The sequence below is a fragment of the Hyperolius riggenbachi genome, chromosome 9 (genome assembly GCF_040937935.1).
Source record: "Hyperolius riggenbachi isolate aHypRig1 chromosome 9, aHypRig1.pri, whole genome shotgun sequence".
Lineage (NCBI taxonomy): Eukaryota > Metazoa > Chordata > Amphibia > Anura > Hyperoliidae > Hyperolius > Hyperolius riggenbachi.
In genome coordinates this window covers 270,821,908-270,840,890 of record NC_090654.1, presented here as the reverse complement: position 1 = coordinate 270,840,890, position 18,983 = coordinate 270,821,908, and the positions used below count along the sequence as shown (strand labels likewise).

General features: G+C 46.6%; 1 protein-coding gene across 5 annotated transcripts in view; it reads left to right on the top strand.

The window, feature by feature from the left end:
* EML5 (EMAP like 5) overlaps positions 1-18,983 on the top strand; it is a 255,544-nt gene that overhangs the window by 152,614 nt on the left and 83,947 nt on the right. For all 5 annotated transcript variants that reach the window (XM_068254559.1, XM_068254558.1, XM_068254557.1 and 2 more), the window contains exon 16: positions 10,135-10,228. In XM_068254559.1, coding sequence (XP_068110660.1) covers positions 10,135-10,228 — 94 coding nt within the window. The remainder of the gene's footprint in view (positions 1-10,134; positions 10,229-18,983) is intronic.

The window sequence follows — 18,983 nt, the reverse complement described above, 5'->3', positions numbered from 1 at the left end:
GACTTCATTCTGAAATCTATTGGAAATCTGTTCCTAGTGTGTGGCGCACATCAGATAGATTCCTGTCAGATTGGACTTGACAGGCATCTGACAGGAATATATCTGATGGTCGAATCTGCTGCAAATCTGTAAGTGTAGGGCCACCTTTATATCAGTCAATTTCCTATAAGGATGAATGACAACTCTGGTGATCCGTTCCACAATCCAAAAATGGTTATAGAAAAATACAAAATACCGTACTTTATAAAAGAAAAATATAAATTCAACTTTCACTATAATGAACATAATCATTATCTGTTGGCTCACCCCAACCTTTTTTGTGTGGCTTGAGCCAGCCCTGTATCCAGGGACAGTTACTTTTGCCTACTTTTGAGGATTTCATGGAAATGTGACATTGTGCAGTTTACACTGTGCTTGAAGGACCACTAGCGCGAAAATTGTAAAAATTTAGAATAATGTAAACACATACAAATAAAAAGTACTTTTCTTCCAGAGTAAAATAAGCCATAAATTACTTTTCTCCCATGTTGCTGTCACTTACAGTAAGTAGAAGAATTCCGACAGGTTTTGGACTAGCCCAGCTCCTTATGGTGGATTTCAGGGTTTTCTTTATTTTCAAAAGCACTAAGTGAATGGCAGTTCGGCCAAACTGCCAAAAAAGTGTGGAAACGGGTAGAGTGGCAGTCTGCATCTTTATATAAAAATTTTTCAGGGATTGTCTCTTTAGAAATAATAAAGGCCATACAGAAATCCCCCATGAAGAGATGGACTAGTCCAAAACACTGTCGGTTCTGTCAGATTTCTATTGCTTACTGTAAGTGACAGCAACATAGGAGAACTGTAATTTATGGCTCATTTTACTCTGCAAGAAACATACCGTATTTTTCGGACTATAAGACGCATTTTTTCTTCCACAAAAGTGGGGGGAAAAAGTCAGTGCGTCTTATAGTGCGAATAGTAAATTTTGACCAGCACCTGTTTGTCCACCATCCTGAGGTCCTCCGCCCGTGTTCTCCATTCTATGCCATGTGTGTCCTCAGCGCAGTGTCTGCCCCCTTTCTATGTCCCCGTCCTCACTGCAGCCTTGTCCCCGTGTATCACGTCCCCATGTCCGGACTGCTGTTTCCGTACTCACGCTGCAGCCACTTTGTATTATATCCAGTTTCCCATGCGTCCTCCTTGTCCGCATGTATTAAATCCCCATGCCCGGAATCATGTGCGTGTAATCGCTGCAGCCACGCAACTCTAATAAGGAAGTAAGCAGAGAAGACATCTACCAATCAGGCGGGGGGCGCTGTCCCAGACCGCCAATCGCTGCTGCTTATTGCACCTGCTTCCTTTTTGATAGGAAGCGATGGTCTCGCCGGCGGGACCAAGTCGAGTGCGCTAATTGGCTCCAATGGTGGAGCCTTCGTCCCACCCTCCAGACTGCGTTCAAGGCAGAGAGAGAGAAGGGAGCACGAATGGCAGTGTGATAAGCGGTCTGGGGAAGCGGCTCCCTATCCGATTGGTAGATGTTTCCTCTGCTTACTTCCTCTTCATCGGAGCGTGGCTGCGACGATTACAGGCACATGATTACGGGCATGGGGACGTAATACACGCGGACAAGGACGACGCTGCATGCATGGGAAGCTGGATGCAGTACAACATGGCTGCAGCGTGAGTATGGAAACAGCAGTCCGGACATGGGGACAAGGAGAACGCTGCACACAGGGGACACCGGGCACAGTAAAAAGTGGCTGCAGCGTGAGTATGGACACAGCAGTCCGGGCACGGGGGACACAGGGACAAGGAGTGGACGCTGCACACAGGCACAGGGGGCACTGGGCACCTACAAAGTGATTGGCTTCAGTTGAGTGTGCACACAGGAGTCTGGGGACATAGGAGACGGAAAAGGAGAGGGACGCTGCACACAGGGACAGGGGACATCAGCTACAGTATGGACACAGGAGTCAGATGTGGGGGGATGTAGAAAGGAGGACAACGGAGGATAGGGGGACACTGAAAACAGGGACAGGGGACACCAGAGGAGACAGGAGGACAGAGCATGGCACAGGGCAACTCCAGGGGACATAGTGGAACACCAGAGGATGACATAGGGGAAAACAAGAAGCACAAAGAAGGCTCAATAGGGACATAATACTTGGGGGGGAAAGATCCATAAGACACCCCTGCACTAGTTTTTGACCTCTAAACCTAGGTGCGTCTTATAGTCCGGAGCGTCTTATAGTTCGAAAAATACGGTACTTCTTAATTGTATGTGTTTACATGTATTTTAAATTTTAAAATATTCGCGATAGTGGTCCTTTAAGAGAATCTGTACTCTAAAATTTTTACAGCAAAAAGCATACCATTCTATTCATTATGTTCTCCTGGGCCCCCCTGTGCTGTTTCTGCCACTTTCTGCTGCAATCCTGGCTTGTAATTAACAGTTTTAGGCAGTGTTTACAAACCAACTAACCAGCTTGTGATAGGCTCACATAAGCAGAGTGTGTGAGTCATACAGAGTGTGCAGGGGGCCTGCAGAGGGTGTGTATCGCTTCTATCCAATCACAAGCAGCCCTGCACATTCCACACATTCCGGCCTTAGCCGACAGAAGAAAACAGATTAGATCATATAACAGAGATAACACAGCCACTGTGCAATTAGGAAAGTCTACAGTAAGCCTGAGCACATTAGAACAGGCAAAGGAACTTATAGGATAGAAGAACTAAGGCTGAAAATTTTGTTACAGAGTCTCTTTAAGTACAATTAAAGCAAACCTGAAATGATTTTAAATAAAGAAATCCGATACTTGCCTATGGATAGGGAAGGCTCTGGTTCCTATAGAGCCTTCCCGTTCCTCTCCTGGTCCCCTCATTCCAGTGATGTTTCCCTGTTAGCAGTCATTGACCGATGGTTTGAATACTGCTCTGTGCCACTGCGAGCGGCTTTGGAAGTCTTCGCACTCACGCACATGCAGTACGGAGCCGCCCGTCTTAAGGAGTGCTTGAGCTCCTGAAGACTTCCAAAGCTTTCTCCTTTTTTTCTCCTAGAAACTGCACTGTCATCTCTTGCTTGCTTTGTAAACACATGTGAGCACAGCATAGATTGTATTTCAGCAGCTTCTGCAGAGGGGTGAGATGTATTTCCCTTCTCAGCCTTCTTCAGCCAATCCGTGAGCAGCAGGAATGTGGGAAGGGAGATAACAAGCTTCCCGCTCGTCAGCAATGTACCAGAATAGAGCCAGGTTGACTAAGATAAGATTCATTACAACAGACACATTTATGATTATATTGGAATGCTTGCAATGCAGGATCAGGTTGAGGACTGCATAATAAACACAGAGCAGTGGGTAAATGGAATTTAATTTTATGGCTGTCAATCCTACTTTAAATTACATCAGGTCATGTGCTGCTTGATGCTGGAAAGTTCTGCAATCGCATAGGGCTCCTCTGTCTGTTCAATCTGACCTCACATCTAAATTCACATGATCTCCCCCCTTTTTTTTTACAACAGGTCAAGTTTAACCATTTCCGAAACAGCAGTTTCTGCCCGAGCCCCCGAGTGAATCCGAGATGAACTTTTACTCATTGCATAATTGTGTTCCTTTCCTATTGTTTATAGGGCATTCCTCAAGCCAAATACCTTTTTTGTTTTAACACTCTAATTCCCTATAAACTAAACAAGCCCCGCCCACAGTTTTTCAGAGAGCCTTGGCAGTAGCAAGGGCTCATGGGAGCTCAGTCTGGGCAGGAGGAGGGGGAGGTATTACTAGCCAGAGATTTCAGAGGCAGAGGGGAGGAGGAAGGAGGAGGGGGGGGGGGGATTACGTTTTTTTTTCACAATCTGAGTGCTGATGGTGCAGATAAGCTTTTGCATGTGTGTAATGTTTACAAACATGGCTGCTGTCATTGTATCACAGGAAGAAATAATCATATTCTATTAAAACTGTTTGCAGCTAGATTTGCTGTTTAAACCATCTAAACCAGGGGTCTCAAACTTGCGGCCCGCGGGCCATTTGCGGGCTTCGATACAATATTTTGTGGCCCTCGCTGGCAAAAGCTTCCTTATAGTTCTCTTCAGTGCTCCCAAGTAATCCACCGCATCCCGGCCGCTAAACGAGGGCTGCAGAGCCCCCAAATTGCCCGGGGGGCAATCTGCTGGCATTTCCTGGAAGGGGCAGAGCTTTCAGCTTTAGCTCTGCCCCTCCTGACGTCAATCGCCGCCTCTCCCCGCCCCTCTCTGTGAAGGAAGAGTGAGAGGGGTGGGCAGAGGCGGCGATGCGCCGCGATTGTGAAATTCCTTATGCGGCCCAGCCTCATCCTGACTTTGCCTCCTACGGCCCCCAGGTAAATTGCGTTTGAGACCCCTGATCTAAACTGTACATAAGATATATACATAAGATATATATAGACAAGTTACTTGTTATAGTTAGTTTTTCATCTCGGATCCGCTTTAAGGACCAGAGACTGCTGGTACAGCGAAGCAGCGGAAAACGACGCTTACCGACGAATCTTTGCGCAGTCCCGCCGCTCTCGCCGGTCACCCTGCTTGCTCCCCGCCGCATGCACCTCTTTCTGCCATCGCTATGACGGCAGAACGCTGTGTGCCGGTCAGGAGCCGCTTTCATTGGCTCCTCACTCTGTCAATCAGGGTAAAGGTGGCCACACACCATACAATTTTTTAAATATCTGTTCAATTAAAGAATTGCAATCAATTTTTCTGACTGATTGTAACATTTCAAAAATATGACCAATGTACACCTATGTTCAATTTTTTCCCCAATTATGATAAAAAATTATTGGAAACTCTGAGAAAATTGCTAGGGTGTGTATATTAATAAATTGACAATCTAAAGGCTCATACACACATCAGACTGTAGTCTTTGGAAAGTAAAAGATCACAGACCAATCTTACCACCCTTCATGTAGTATGAGAGCCATACTCTACACAGTCTATTCTATGGAGCTGAACTCCCCATCAGACAGAAATCTTTGCAAGATGCTGCACACACAGATGCTGTAAAGACACAAAAGATCAGTATCTGCAAAAGATCTGTTCCTGCCAAAAATCCATTCCTGCAAATTGCAATGATAGTCTATGAGATCTGCAGATCATCATACACACATGATTTAACTGACATTCATCTGCAGATCAAGCAATCATCTGCAGATCTGAAAATCCATCCTGGTGGATCTGATCTGCAGATGAATGTCAGTTAAATCATGTGTGTATGATGATCTGCAGATCTCATAGACTATCATTGCAATTTGCAGGAATGGATTCTTGGCAGGAACAGATCTTTTGCAGCTACAGATCTTTTTTGTCTGTACAGCATCTGTGTGTGCAGCATCTTGCAAAGATTTCTGTCTGATGTGGAGTTCAGCTCCATAGAATAGACTGTGTAGGTATGGCTCTCATACTACATGAAGGGTGGTAAGATTGGTCTGTGATCTTTCATTTTCAAAAGACTATGGTCTGATGTGTGTATGCACCTTAACACACACCATACAATCTTTAGAGAAATTGAAGAAAAATATCTGGCATTACGAATAGATAAAAATCGAAAAAAACGGGAAATTCGATCGGATTTTTCAGTCGATTGAAAAAAAAGCTTTAGATTTTTTTCAGGAGTTATGATCATTTTTATCGAATTGCCGTAAAATCGGATAATTTTATTGTATCGTGTGTGGCCACCTTTAGCCAATGGGATTAGTTTACAGTAATAACAGGGCCAGGAGCCAATGAAAACATCTCCTGACCGCCACACAGAGCTCTGCCGTCATATAGACGGCAGAGCGAGTGATCTGCGGCGGGGAGAAAGCGGTGTGATCGGCAGGAGCGGCGAAACTGCGCGGCGACGGGTTTTGAAAGTTACGTCCTGTCAGATCCGCACTGCCACATGCAGGACGTAACTTTCAACTGGGTCGGCCCTGTAGTGGTTAAGTCTTACAACATTGACGTACAGCTGCCTCATTACAGAACTTCCCAGGAAACCAGAACATTGTCACTAAATATACAAGCGGCAGAGAATAAATAGAATGATTGCAGATTGCTGCTCAATCCTAATGGGATTTAGAGTGAGGCGCAGTGTGTGACATCCCCGGCATATCAAGGAGGCGATTATATTGAACGCAGCGCCACCTGGCTGGGCTGTGCAGGACTTCAGCTATCAGGAGCCAATCCCAGGCATATTACCGACAGCCAGACACTTCACAGATATGGAAGTGTTTGTAGTGAGTGTGGTTGAAATATTTTAAATTAAGGCTTTGGTCAATAAGGCAATGTTTGTGCATTACTGAATTAAGCTCTGTTTTAAAATGCTGGTATATGACACACATTGTTTACACTCATTAGTAGGCCTAACAGTATAAGTTGTTAAGTTGGCCATACACTGGCCCGATTTGCCGCCGTTTCGACAGCAGATTCGATCACTGGGATCGAATCTGCTGCCAATCGTTCGCGCTACACACCGAATTTTGATCCATTTCGTCCGATCCCGTCGATCGCTCCGTGCGGAAAATTACCATCGATCGCCCGCGGGTAGGGAGCGCGCCGCTAGCGGCGTTTGAGTGCCCGACAACCGACGCAATAGAGCGGCAATACATTACCTGCTCCGCCGGCGCCACTGCCCCCGGTCACCGCTGCTCCGTCTCCGCGCTGGTCTCCGGCATGCTTCAGTTCCTCCTGCCCGGCAGGAAGTTTAAACAGTAGAGGGCGCTCTACTGTTTAAACTTCCTGCCGGGTAGGAAGAAGTAAAGCATGCCGGACCTGGAGACCAGAGCGGAGACGGAGCAGCGGTGACCGGGGGCAGTCACGCCGGCGGAGCAGGTAATGTATGTGGCGGAGGGGAGCGGCGGCAGCAGCACCACCACCACCACAACAGATTGTGAACGGTTTCAGGCTGAAATCGATTCACAATCTGTTTGCAGTAAAGGCAGCCATACAATCCCTCTCTGATCAGATTCGATCAGAGAGGGATCTATCTGTTGGTCGAATCTGATGACAAATTGACCAGTGTATGGCCACCTTTAGTCTGTGTTTATAATGATCGTAATCTATCTAGCTGCAGCATGTGCTGATCTCAGCTACCCCCAGTCAGGGGCGTAGCCATAGGGTTTGCAGAGGTTGCAACCGCATCGGGGCCCTTGGGCCAGAGGGGCTACGAGGAGCCCTCCCTCAACTGCAGTATTAGCTCTGTGCTCATTAGTCCTGTGCTCATAATAATCACTTCTATAGATACTTTGAATAGTGGTAATCACTAACAAACTGCTCCCCGTCCCCTTCTTGCACCTCTAACACTGTAGTTGCCATTGGCAGGTTTTGGTGCACCGTATTAATTGCTATGTATAGAGTGCTTGTGGGGTCCCCAATGTAAAACTTGCATCGGGGCCCATAGCTCCTTAGCTACGCCACTGCCCCCAGTATGTACAGTATAAGCTATTACACAGTGCCTGTACTAATAGAAAACTAGCTACAGAGTGTGCTGATCTCTGCTACCTCCAGTATGTACAGTATAAGCTTTTACTCTGTGCCTATACGGATAGTAAACTAGCTGCAGTGTGTGCTGATTTCTGCTACCCTCAGTATGTACAGTATGAGCTGTTCCTGTACTGAAAGTAAAGTAGCTGCAGTGTGTGCCGATCTCTGCTACTTCCAGTATGTGTAGTATAAGCTGTTATTCTGTGCCTGTGCTGATAGTATACTGGCTGCAGTGTGTGCTTATATCTTCTACCTCCAAGTATGTATAGTATAAATTTTTGCTCTAAGGACCAGGGCATGACTTCTGTTAGTCTGGGGCGGGGTTTCTAATACCTATAGACTGCCATTGCTTCACCTCCCTGTCATCAAAAGGTCCCTCCCCCTTGTCTCCCTCCTGGCTTGTTTAGGCATAAAGAAAGTGACATCATTGTTTACACTTGTCAGTTTAGATTGGTGGGTCAGTAGGCCACAGTGGCCACATCTCTGTATCCGAAAATCTCTTGATGCACTTAAAGAAAACCTGAACTGAAAATTAAGTCAAAATAAGCATACACAAGTCATACTTAACTTCCATGTAGTCTACTCCTCAGTGTCTTTCTCCTGCCCCGCGTCCTGTTTGTTCACTGTGATCAAGGGAATTTTCCGTCCTCCATTTTAAAAAATGGCCATTACCCATAACAGCTTTCTGGTCAGCACACAGTTAAACTGTAACATCGCCCACATGAGCCATAGGGAAATATGGACATTACCTGGTACATCAGTTTTCCTCTCCGCTATAACTGACAACAACTGATATTTTACTGACAGCAACTGATATATTTCAGATCTGACAAAATATTGTCAGAACTGGAAGGGATCATTGTCAGAAGGAAATGGTGAGCTTCTGAGAGGAACTGATGGCAAGGTAACTATGTAATGTTCATTTGAAGTTACCTCTAGTGTTTATTTTAAATATTTTTACTCAGTACAGGTGCTCTTTAAAGAGAATCTGTATTGTTAAAATCACACAAAAGTAAACATACCAGTGCGTTAGGGGACATCTCCTATTACCCTCTGACACAATTTCGCCGCTCCCCGCCGCATTAAAAGTGGTTAAAACAGTTTTAAAAAGTTTGTTTATAAACAAACAAAATGGCCACCAAAACAGGAAGTAGGTTGATGTACAGTATGTCCACACATAGAAAATACATCCATACACAAGCAGGCTGTATACAACCTTCCTTTTGAATCTCAAGAGATCATTTGTGTGTTTCTTTCCCCCTGCATCTCTCATGCACTGAAGTTTCAGGCTGCTCTTTTCTTCCTGCAAACAGCTTTGCCCTTGTCTGTAATTCTTCAGTATGTGAAAGCCCAGCCAGCTCAGAGGACGATTTATCCAGCTTGTAAAAGATAAGAGAGAAGCTGCTCTAATCTAAATAACACACAGGCAGTGTGCATAGAGGCGCCGGGAAGGGGGAGTTCATAGCAGAACCACAACACTGAAGAACTTGGCAGCCTTCTAGACACAGGCTGACAAGTCTGACAAGAGAGAGATAAGTTGATTTATTACAGGTACTGTGATAGTACAAAGTGCTGCAGTAAGTCAGAACACATTAGAATAGCTTTTGGAACTTGTAGGATGATAAAAAACAGGATGCAATTTTTGTTACGGAGTCTCTTTAAGAGCAGCGTTTACTCTTAAAGGGAAGGTCCAAGCAAAATAAAAAAATGAGTTTCACTTACCTTGGGCTTCTACCAGCCCCATGCAGCCATCATGTGCCCTCGTAGTCACTCACTGCTGCTCCAGTCTCCCGCTGGCAGCTTGCCGGCCTCGGAGGTCGGCGGGCCGCATTGCGTACATTTTTACGCATTCCCGCTAGTGCAGGAACATTAACACATACATTTGTACGCGTTACCGTTGCAATGCGTAAAAATTTATGCATTAAACCAGTAACGCGTAAAAATGTATGTTTTAATGTTTCTGCACTAGCGGGAATGCGTAAAAATGTACACAATGCGGCCCGCCGACCTCCGAGGTCGGCAAGCTGCCAGCGGGGGACTGGAGCAGCAGTGAGTGACTACGAGGGCACAGGATGGCTGCATGGGGCTGGTAGAAGCCCCAGGTAAGTGAAACTCATTTTTTTATTTTGCTTGGACCTTCCCTTTAACTGCCTTGTCCATTTCTGAAACTGACGCAGCAAAGCCAACTATGCAAAGTCCTATTTGACGTGAGCCGGAATCTGCGAGGGCAGAACTGGAAATGTGCAAAGAATGGACAGTCGATAAGCTGCCAGATGTTTAATCAGTTCCCGGTTAATCCATCAGCACTTCTTGAATCCTGATTAGTCACCCATGAAAATTTCCGGTTACTCTTTTGAATTTTTGGGGCCCCGTAAAGCCATAATTTTAATGAATGATGATGAGTGGAGATGATCAAGGATATGCAATTGTGCAGGATTACATGCAAATTTTATGCAAATTGCAACTGAGCCAATAAAGTGTACTTCCTGCTGATTTTGGTCCTATTCCATTCTGCATGCATGTTGCATTACATATGCATCTAAACTGGTATGATTAGCATCTCATTGCCCACCTATAGTGAAGACCAATGGTGACGTCTATCATGAATGCTCTTGTTGTACATAACCCCGCCCCATCCTTCGATTGACTCTCTGTGTTTCCCTGTGCAGCGGATGGGAAGCGGCTGGCCTCGGTGGGCATCGATGACAATCACACTGTGATCTTGTGGGACTGGAAGAAAGGAGAGAAGCTATCGTCAGTCAGGTGCGTACGCTACGGAAATCTGAAGTCACCGCAATATGGAAGCTGACATATTTTTGTCTTTTTATTTATTTATTTTTTTAATGTCAGTTGCCCAGGTTGCGCTGATAGTATGGATTTTTCCGTGTCTGAAAATGCTAATTAACGTACAGCTAGCTTCAGGAAAACGTTCAATTTAGTAAAACCCAAGACACAGAGGCGCTATTCGTGCTACTGACGAGCTACTGTTTATCCCCTATCTTATTGCCTGATGAAGCGGGCTGTGCCTGCGAAACGCGTTGCATCTTTTGGGGTACCAATAATAAATTTATTTGTTTAAGTCAGACAGTATTTTGAGTCTGCTTTCCGGAGGTAAGTCCACCGCTGCCTCCCAGCAAATTTTAAAATTTTTATTACATTTTATCCTGCTGGCGCCTCTGTTCTCTTACGATAATTTAGTAAAAGCGTCCTATAAAAATGCAATGAAAGTGGGATGAAACTCAAAATTAAATTTTTGGTCTAAAACATTCAACACAGTAAAAAAAACGAGCTGATGTAATTTGAAGGCAGGTTTACATTTCACTGATGCAAATTAATAACATTGTAGGTTTGGCCTCAGACGCCTCTTTCATGCATTTGCTATGGCTCTGCCCCCCAATAGCAGATCTTTGGAAGCAAGTGGTTAACTTCTTAACCAATACAATGGGCTCCCCTATTTCTCTTGACATACGATGTTATATACTTAATATCTATGATTAAGACATTAACAAATTTGACAAGCTCTTTTTACTAGAATCCGTTTTTATGCTTAAAGGATACCACAACTGACATGTGGCATAATGAGATAGACATGGGTATGTACAGTGCCTAGCACACAAATAACTATGCTGCATTCCTTTTTTTCTTTCTCTGCCTGAAAGAGGTAAATATCAGGTACGTAAGTGGCTGACTCAGTCCTGACTCAGACAGGAAGTGACTACAGTGTGACCCTCACTGATAAGAATTTCCCCCTTTTTTATCTCTTTCTTGCTCTCAGAAGCCATTTACTTCTAGGAAAGTGTTTTATAGTTGGAATTTCTTATCAGTGAAGGTCACACTGTAGTCACTTCCTGTCTGAGTCAGGACTGAGTCAGCCACTTACATACCTGATATTTACCTCTTTCAGGCAGAGGAAGAAAAAAAGGAACACAACATAGTTATTTGTGTGCTAGGCACTGTACATACCCATGTCTATCTCATTAAGCCACATGTCAGTTGTGGTATCCTTTAATAAAATGCAAAGTCAGCTTACAAAGCAAAAAACTGTACTTTTGGGAACCTATAACTTCTAAATGAATAATAACACTTATGCACAAATGCAAATATGATAACCGTATGGCATATAAAAAGTAGGAAAACATGTTTTTATTGAATATTATGTCAGGGTTTTATACCGCTTTAAAGGATACCACAACTGACATGTGGCTTAATGAGATAGACATGGGTATGTACAGTGCCTAGCACACAAATAACTATGTTGTGTTCCTTTTTTTCTTCCTCTGCCTGAAAGAGGTAAATATCAGGTATGTAAGTGGCTGACTCAGTCCTGACTCAGACAGGAAGTGACTACAGTGTGACCTTCACTGATAAGAAATTCCAACTATAAAACACTTTCCTAGAAGTAAATGGCTTCTGAGAGCAAGAAAGAGATAAAAAAAGGGGGAAATTCTTATCAGTGAGGGTCACACTGTAGTCACTTCCTGTCTGAGTCAGGACTGAGTCAGCCACTTACGTACCTGATATTTACCTCTTTCAGGCAGAGAAAGAAAAAAAGGAACGCAGCATAGTTATTTGTGTGCTAGGCACTGTACATACCCATGTCTATCTCATTATGCCACATGTCAGTTGTGGTATCCTTTAATAACTGTTTTTATTCATTCATTCATTCATTCAGGCAGACATGCTTTGACTCTCTGTCTGTGTTGAGCAGCTTCTCCACAGTCAGAGAATGTTTCACATTTCTAACGTGATACATTTAAGTAAACACAAGATAACATTATCTAAAGTTGGGATACGTCTGCATTTCACTGCACTGAACTATCAAGCTCTGTGTGTAACCCTTCCAATGCTGGTCTAGTAAAAAAATGCTGGTTGCATATAATATGCTGTAGATGTAACGATCGGAGGGCGCAGAGAGTATCTGATTACCGGAGATCTGCAGTATCGCCGGAAATACAGATATATACCAGATTATAAGTGATCTGCAGTCTCACCGATAATCCGATATACAAACTAACCTCTGTTCGCCTGAGTAGAGTGTAGTGTTTTGGTGTAACAGTAACACTAGGAGGCCTAGGCCTCAGTGCAGCAAGGAGAACTGCACGGATTCCTTCCGCAGACCTGAGCTCTCCAAGACGGGAGGAGTCAGACTGACAGTAGGAAGGAAAGTCCGAGAGTGACACTCAGGAAGAAGTGTCACTAACAGGACTGGGAACCGCCTCCAATCGTGAGGTCGGTTCTCGAGGTCAGACAAGCCAGGTCGTACACACACGGACAGATAAAGTACAAATACAGTAGGCAAAGGCGGAGTCAAAGTACAGGCAGGGTATGGCAACGGGGTATCAGATATATCGGGGTACAAAATCAGGAGGCAGAAACAGAGTCTAGGAACGAGCCGAGGTTCGGCAACAGAGTATCAGAAATATCGAGGTACAAGGTCAGAGTTCAGGAGGATAGTCGAGGCAGGCAAAAAGTCATAACATATAATCACAATCAAACTAGTACTTTAGCTATCAAATATCTAGCTAAGTGTAGGATTACAGCTCCAGCTGGTCCCGGCACACTTCAGGATCTGACTACGGATCTGGGTGCTCCCACGTATGTGATCGCACGCCAGACAAAGAGCAAGTGAATAACCAGCAGTATATATACTCTAGGACCTTTCCAGGACCTCCCTAATTGCTGGTCCAATGGGAGCAGTGGAATTTGTCAGCTGACCCAGCTGGTCAGCCGACTCCCTTCTAACTGCTATTTAAACTCTGCCTCTGTGCTCGCGCGCGTGTAAGTCTGAATCTTGGTGGACTATCAGTCCCAGCCACACCAGTACTGTCATGCAATGTATCTAGTGCGGGGGCCGCCTCTGATGCAGATTCCGCCGTTACCGATGCGGATTCCGCCGTTACCAATGCGGATTCCGCCGCACTGCCTATGCGGCATGCGGCGTTTTTTCCACGTTGTGACGCCATGCTGGACGCGGAAACAGCCGCCTCACCTCGAGAGATGGCGGCTTTTCCGCGTTTCCTTACAGTACCCCCCCCCCCCCGAGGAGTGGACTCCGGACAACTCCCACCAGGTTTCTCGGGGTGTAAGGCATGAAACTCCCTTTTTAATTCGTCTGCATGCATGCGCGTCCCCGGTACCCATTGCCTCTCCTCAATGCCATACCCTTTCCAGTGCACGAGGTATTGTACCGAGTTTTGTGCAGAGCGTGAATCTAGAATCTTCTCCACCTCATATTCGTGTTGGGCATCTACCAAGACAGGAGGAGGAGGAGTGGGACCCACCTGGACTGCTGGCTTAAGAAGGGACACGTGGAAAGACCTCACCCCCCGCATGCTAGAGGGAAGATCAACGGTGTAAGTAACATCATTGACTTTCCTGACAACCGGGAATGGACCCACAAACCTGGGACCAAGCTTATTCGAAGGTTGTCTTAGGGTCAAGTGACGTGTGGACACCCAGACCAAGTCTCCTGGTCGGAACTTCCACTCCAGCGACCGTCTTTTGTCAGCTTGACCCTTCTGACTCAAAAAGGCCTTCTCCAGGTTACTTCTAACCGTCCCCCAAAGGTCCTTCAATGACTTTTGCCAGGCCTCCAGGGCTGGGAAAGGAGTGGAGGCTATAGGTAATGGGGAAAATTTGGGTGATCTCCCCGTCACCACCTGAAAGGGAGAGAATCCGGAGGACGAGTTTTTTAAATTATTCTGGGCAAATTCTGCGAAGGGCAGAAATCTGACCCAATCGTCCTGCGCCTCTGCCACATAACACCTTAAAAATTGCTCTAAAGATTGATTTATTCTCTCAGTCTGGCCGTTGGTCTGTGGGTGATAGCCCGATGAAAAAGATAGCTTTATGCCCATGAGGTGGCAAAAAGCTTTCCAAAACCGTGAGACGAATTGGACTCCCCTGTCTGAAACTATGTCTTCGGGAATGCCATGTAAACGGAAGACATGAGTGATAAACAACTCGGCCAATTCCTGAGCCGAGGGGAGTCCTTTCAAAGGCACAAAGTGGGCCATCTTACTAAAACGGTCGACTATCACCCAAATGACCGCCATACCTTCAGACCTGGGAAGCTCGCCCACAAAATCCATGGACAGGTGGGTCCACGGCTCATTCGGGGTGGGCAAAGGCTGCAACGTACCGACAGGTGCCAGCCGGGAGGGTTTACTCTTGGCACAGATCAAACACTCTTTTACGTATTCCTTACAATCCGCTGCCAAGGAAGGCCACCAGGCGCATCTGGCTATCAAATCCTGTGTCCTGGATGCCCCAGGATGCCCTGCGTTCTTATGTGCATGAAACATCTCAAGAACCTGCAGGCGAAAAGGCAGAGGAACAAACAGGACCCCTGCGGGCTTCCCTTCCGGAATGTCTTGCTGAAAGGGAGCCAATGTCTCCCTCCAATCCTCCCAAGTTTCAGTGGCTGCCAGTATTAATTTCTGGGGAATAATGGTCTCTGGAATGGAGGGCTGTGCTGTCTCTGACTCAAAACATCTGGATAGAGCATCCGCCTTAACATTCTTGCTCCCTGGGGTGTACGTAATAATGAAAGTAAACCTGGAGAAGAACAACGACCATCGAGCCTGGCGAGGGCTCAACCTCTTAGCCCCCTCGATGTACTGTAGGTTTTTGTGATCGGTGTAAACCGTGATGGTATGTTCAGCTCCCTCTAACCAGTGTCGCCATTCCTCGAAAGCCAATTTGATGGCCAAGAGCTCCCTGTTTCCAATATCGTAATTCCTCTCTGCAGGGGAGAACCTGCGAGAGAAATACGCACACGGGTGCATTCTACCCTGCAAGCCTGACCGCTGTGACAGCACAGCCCCCACCCCAACCTCCGAGGCATCTACCTCCACAATGAATGGGAAAGAGGCATCCACATGTCTGAGGATGGGTGCTGAACAGAATAGGCCCTTCAGGGTGGCAAAAGCATGTAAAGCCTCAGGAGACCAGTGAGTGGTATCTGCCCCCTTCTTAGTGAGGCAGGTAAGGGGAGCAATGACAGTGGAGTACCCAGGGCCGGGCCGAGGCATAGGCTGGAGAGGCTCCAGCCTCAGGGCGCAGTGTAGGAGGGGGCGCAGAATTCATTCAGCTGTCATTCCTAATTGTGTTTGAAGCAGAAAGAAATAAGAAAAGGGGATACATGGCAGTGACTGCAAGCCAGATAACTAGATATTAAGGTGATGGGGAGGTTGTGGGCCCTTTGGCGTCTCGTAGTCTAATAGCAGTGTATGACAGCTGGGGTGGGAGGGATGGGGGGCGCACTTTGGTGTCTCAGCCTTGGGTGCTGGAGGACCTTGTCCCGGCTCTGGGAGTACCCCTTTATAAACCGTCTATAGTAGTTGGCGAAGCCAAGAAAGCGCTGAAGGGATTTCAACCCAACCGGCTGTGGCCACTCCAGAAAAGCGGAGACCTTGGCAGGATCCATAGACAGGCCTGTGGTGGAAATTATGTACCCCAAGAACGCAACAGATGTTACTTCGAAGATGCACTTCTCAAGCTTTGCGTATAACGAGTTCTGCCTTAACTGATTTAACACAAACCTCACATGGTTTCTATGTTCAGTGAGGTTGTTGGAGAAGATAAGAATATCATCAAGATAAACTAGTACAAATTTCCCCAACACCTCCCGGAATACCTCGTTAATGAGTTCCTGAAAAACGGCCGGAGCATTACATAACCCGAAGGGCATCACCAGGTACTCATAATGCCCGTCTGGTGTATTAAAGGCCGTCTTCCACTCATCGCCCCTTCTTATACGTATCAGATTGTACGCGCCCCGCAAATCTAGCTTAGAAAAAATCTTAGCGTCAGTAACCTGAGTGAACAAATCATCTATCAGTGGCAACGGATAGCGATTCTTTATAGTAATCTTGTTGAGACCGCGATAATCGATGCAGGGTCGCAAGCCTCCGTCTTTCTTTTTGACAAAAAAGAAACCTGCTCCAGCAGGTGACCGGGACGGGCGAATGAAACCCTTGGCCAAATTTTCACGAATGTACTCCTGCATGGCCAATTTTTCGGGCCCTGACAGATTGTACAAGTGACCCCGGGGGGGAACACAACCTGAACGGAGATCAATGGGACAATCGAAAGGACGATGTGGGGGCAATTTATCAGCTGCCTTGGGACAGAACACATCGGAAAATTCAGAATACTGATCTGGTACCCCTTCCACCTGAAATCTGGTTTGCCCCAAGGTCAACTTCCCCAAACACCGCTGAAAACAACGAGGTGACCAAGTGGTTAACTGACCCGTGGCCCAGTCTATTTGAGGTGAATGAAGTTGCAACCACGGCATGCCTAGGATAATAGTTGAGGTAGACATGTGCAATACAAAAAACGATAATTGTTCCCCATGCAGTGCCCCTATGGTGACCTTCACCTCCGGGGTCTGTGACAGAGCAGGATTCCGTTGTAGAGGGGAATCGTCTACTGCCGTGACCTGAATGGGGGGTGTCACAGGAGTGAGCGGAATACCCAACTCCTGAGCAAACTTAAAGTTCATAAAATTGGCCGCTGAGCCTGAGTCAATAAAAGCCTCAGTGGCCACAGATTTCTTCTCCCATGTAACTGTACAAGGGAGAAGCAATTTCTTTTCTTTAAGGGGTGCAAGTGGCGTGCCTAGGGTGTCACCCCCCACTACTCCTAGGCAAATTCGTTCCCCGACTTGTTCGGGCAGTTGATCCATCATTCTCCGCCTTCGCTCCACCTGGGTCAATTTCGAACAACCAATCTGCATTGGTTCGGGTGGAGGCAAGGCCGGAGGAGATGAGACAGACGGAGGTGGCGTTACTAAGGGTGCAGCGGAGGGTGCCACATATGATGTTACCCTGGCACGGTGACTGCCCCGAATCTGCCTCTGATGGCGTAATCAACGGTCGACTCGAATGGCCGATGTGATGGCCTCATCGACTGTCCTGGGCTCGGGCAAGGTTAGCATTAAATCGGAGACCTCCTCCGACAACCCAGACAAGAAGTAATCCATGAGGGCAAAATTATCAAATCTGGCCGTGACTGACCATCTGCGAAATTCTGCCGCGTAATCCTCGACTGAACCCCTGTCTTGCCGCAAAAGTTTGAGCTTCCGCTCAGAGGTTGCCGCAAGATCAGGGTCGTCGTAAATTACGGCCATGGCCTTAAAGAATTCCTCTACCGAGGTCAGAGCAGTATCGGTAGGAGGCAGGTTGTATGCCCATGACTGGGAGTCACCAGTCAGTAAAGTTTTAATAAAGGTGACCCGTTGGGTCTCAGTCCCCGAGGATCGGGGTCTCAACTCGAAGTACGATAACACTCTACTCTGAAAATTCCGGAAGTCAGACTTGTGGCCGGAAAATTTATCTGGTACGGGCATACGTATGTCAGCACTAGGAGGGGATCGCACTGAATCAACTGACGTCTGGAGGGTTCGCACAGAGCCTGATAGGACATCAATCATAGTCTTGTGGCTACCCAGCACTTGGTTGATGTTTTCCACCGAAGTGGCAAGTGCGCCCAGACGGTCAGTGTGTGCGTCCATTTGCATTTTTTGGTCTGGCGTTCTGTAACGATCGGAGGGCGCAGAGAGTATCTGATTACCGGAGATCTGCAGTATCGCCGGAAATACAGATATATACCAGATTATAAGTGATCTGCAGTCTCACCGATAATCCGATATACAAACTAACCTCTGTTCGCCTGAGTAGAGTGTAGTGTTTTGGTGTAACAGTAACACTAGGAGGCCTAGGCCTCAGTGCAGCAAGGAGAACTGCACGGATTCCTTCCGCAGACCTGAGCTCTCCAAGACGGGAGGAGTCAGACTGACAGTAGGAAGGAAAGTCCGAGAGTGACACTCAGGAAGAAGTGTCACTAACAGGACTGGGAACCGCCTCCAATCGTGAGGTCGGTTCTCGAGGTCAGACAAGCCAGGTCGTACACACACGGACAGATAAAGTACAAATACAGTAGGCAAAGGCGGAGTCAAAGTACAGGCAGGGTTCGGCAACGGGGTATCAGATATATCGGGGTACAAAATCAGGAGGCAGAAACAGAGTCTAGGAACGAGCCGAGGTTCGGCAACAGAGTATCAGAAATATCGAGGTACAAGGTCAGAGTTCAGGAGGATAGTCGAGGCAGGCAAAAAGTCATAACATATAATCACAATCAAACTAGTACTTTAGCTATCAAATATCTAGCTAAGTGTAGGATTACAGCTCCAGCTGGTCCCGGCACACTTCAGGATCTGACTACGGATCTGGGTGCTCCCACGTATGTGATCGCACGCCAGACAAAGAGCAAGTGAATAACCAGCAGTATATATACTCTAGGACCTTTCCAGGACCTCCCTAATTGCTGGTCCAATGGGAGCAGTGGAATTTGTCAGCTGACCCAGCTGGTCAGCCGACTCCCTTCTAACTGCTATTTAAACTCTGCCTCTGTGCTCGCGCGCGTGTAAGTCTGAATCTTGGTGGACTATCAGTCCCAGCCACACCAGTACTGTCATGCAATGTATCTAGTGCGGGGGCCGCCTCTGATGCGG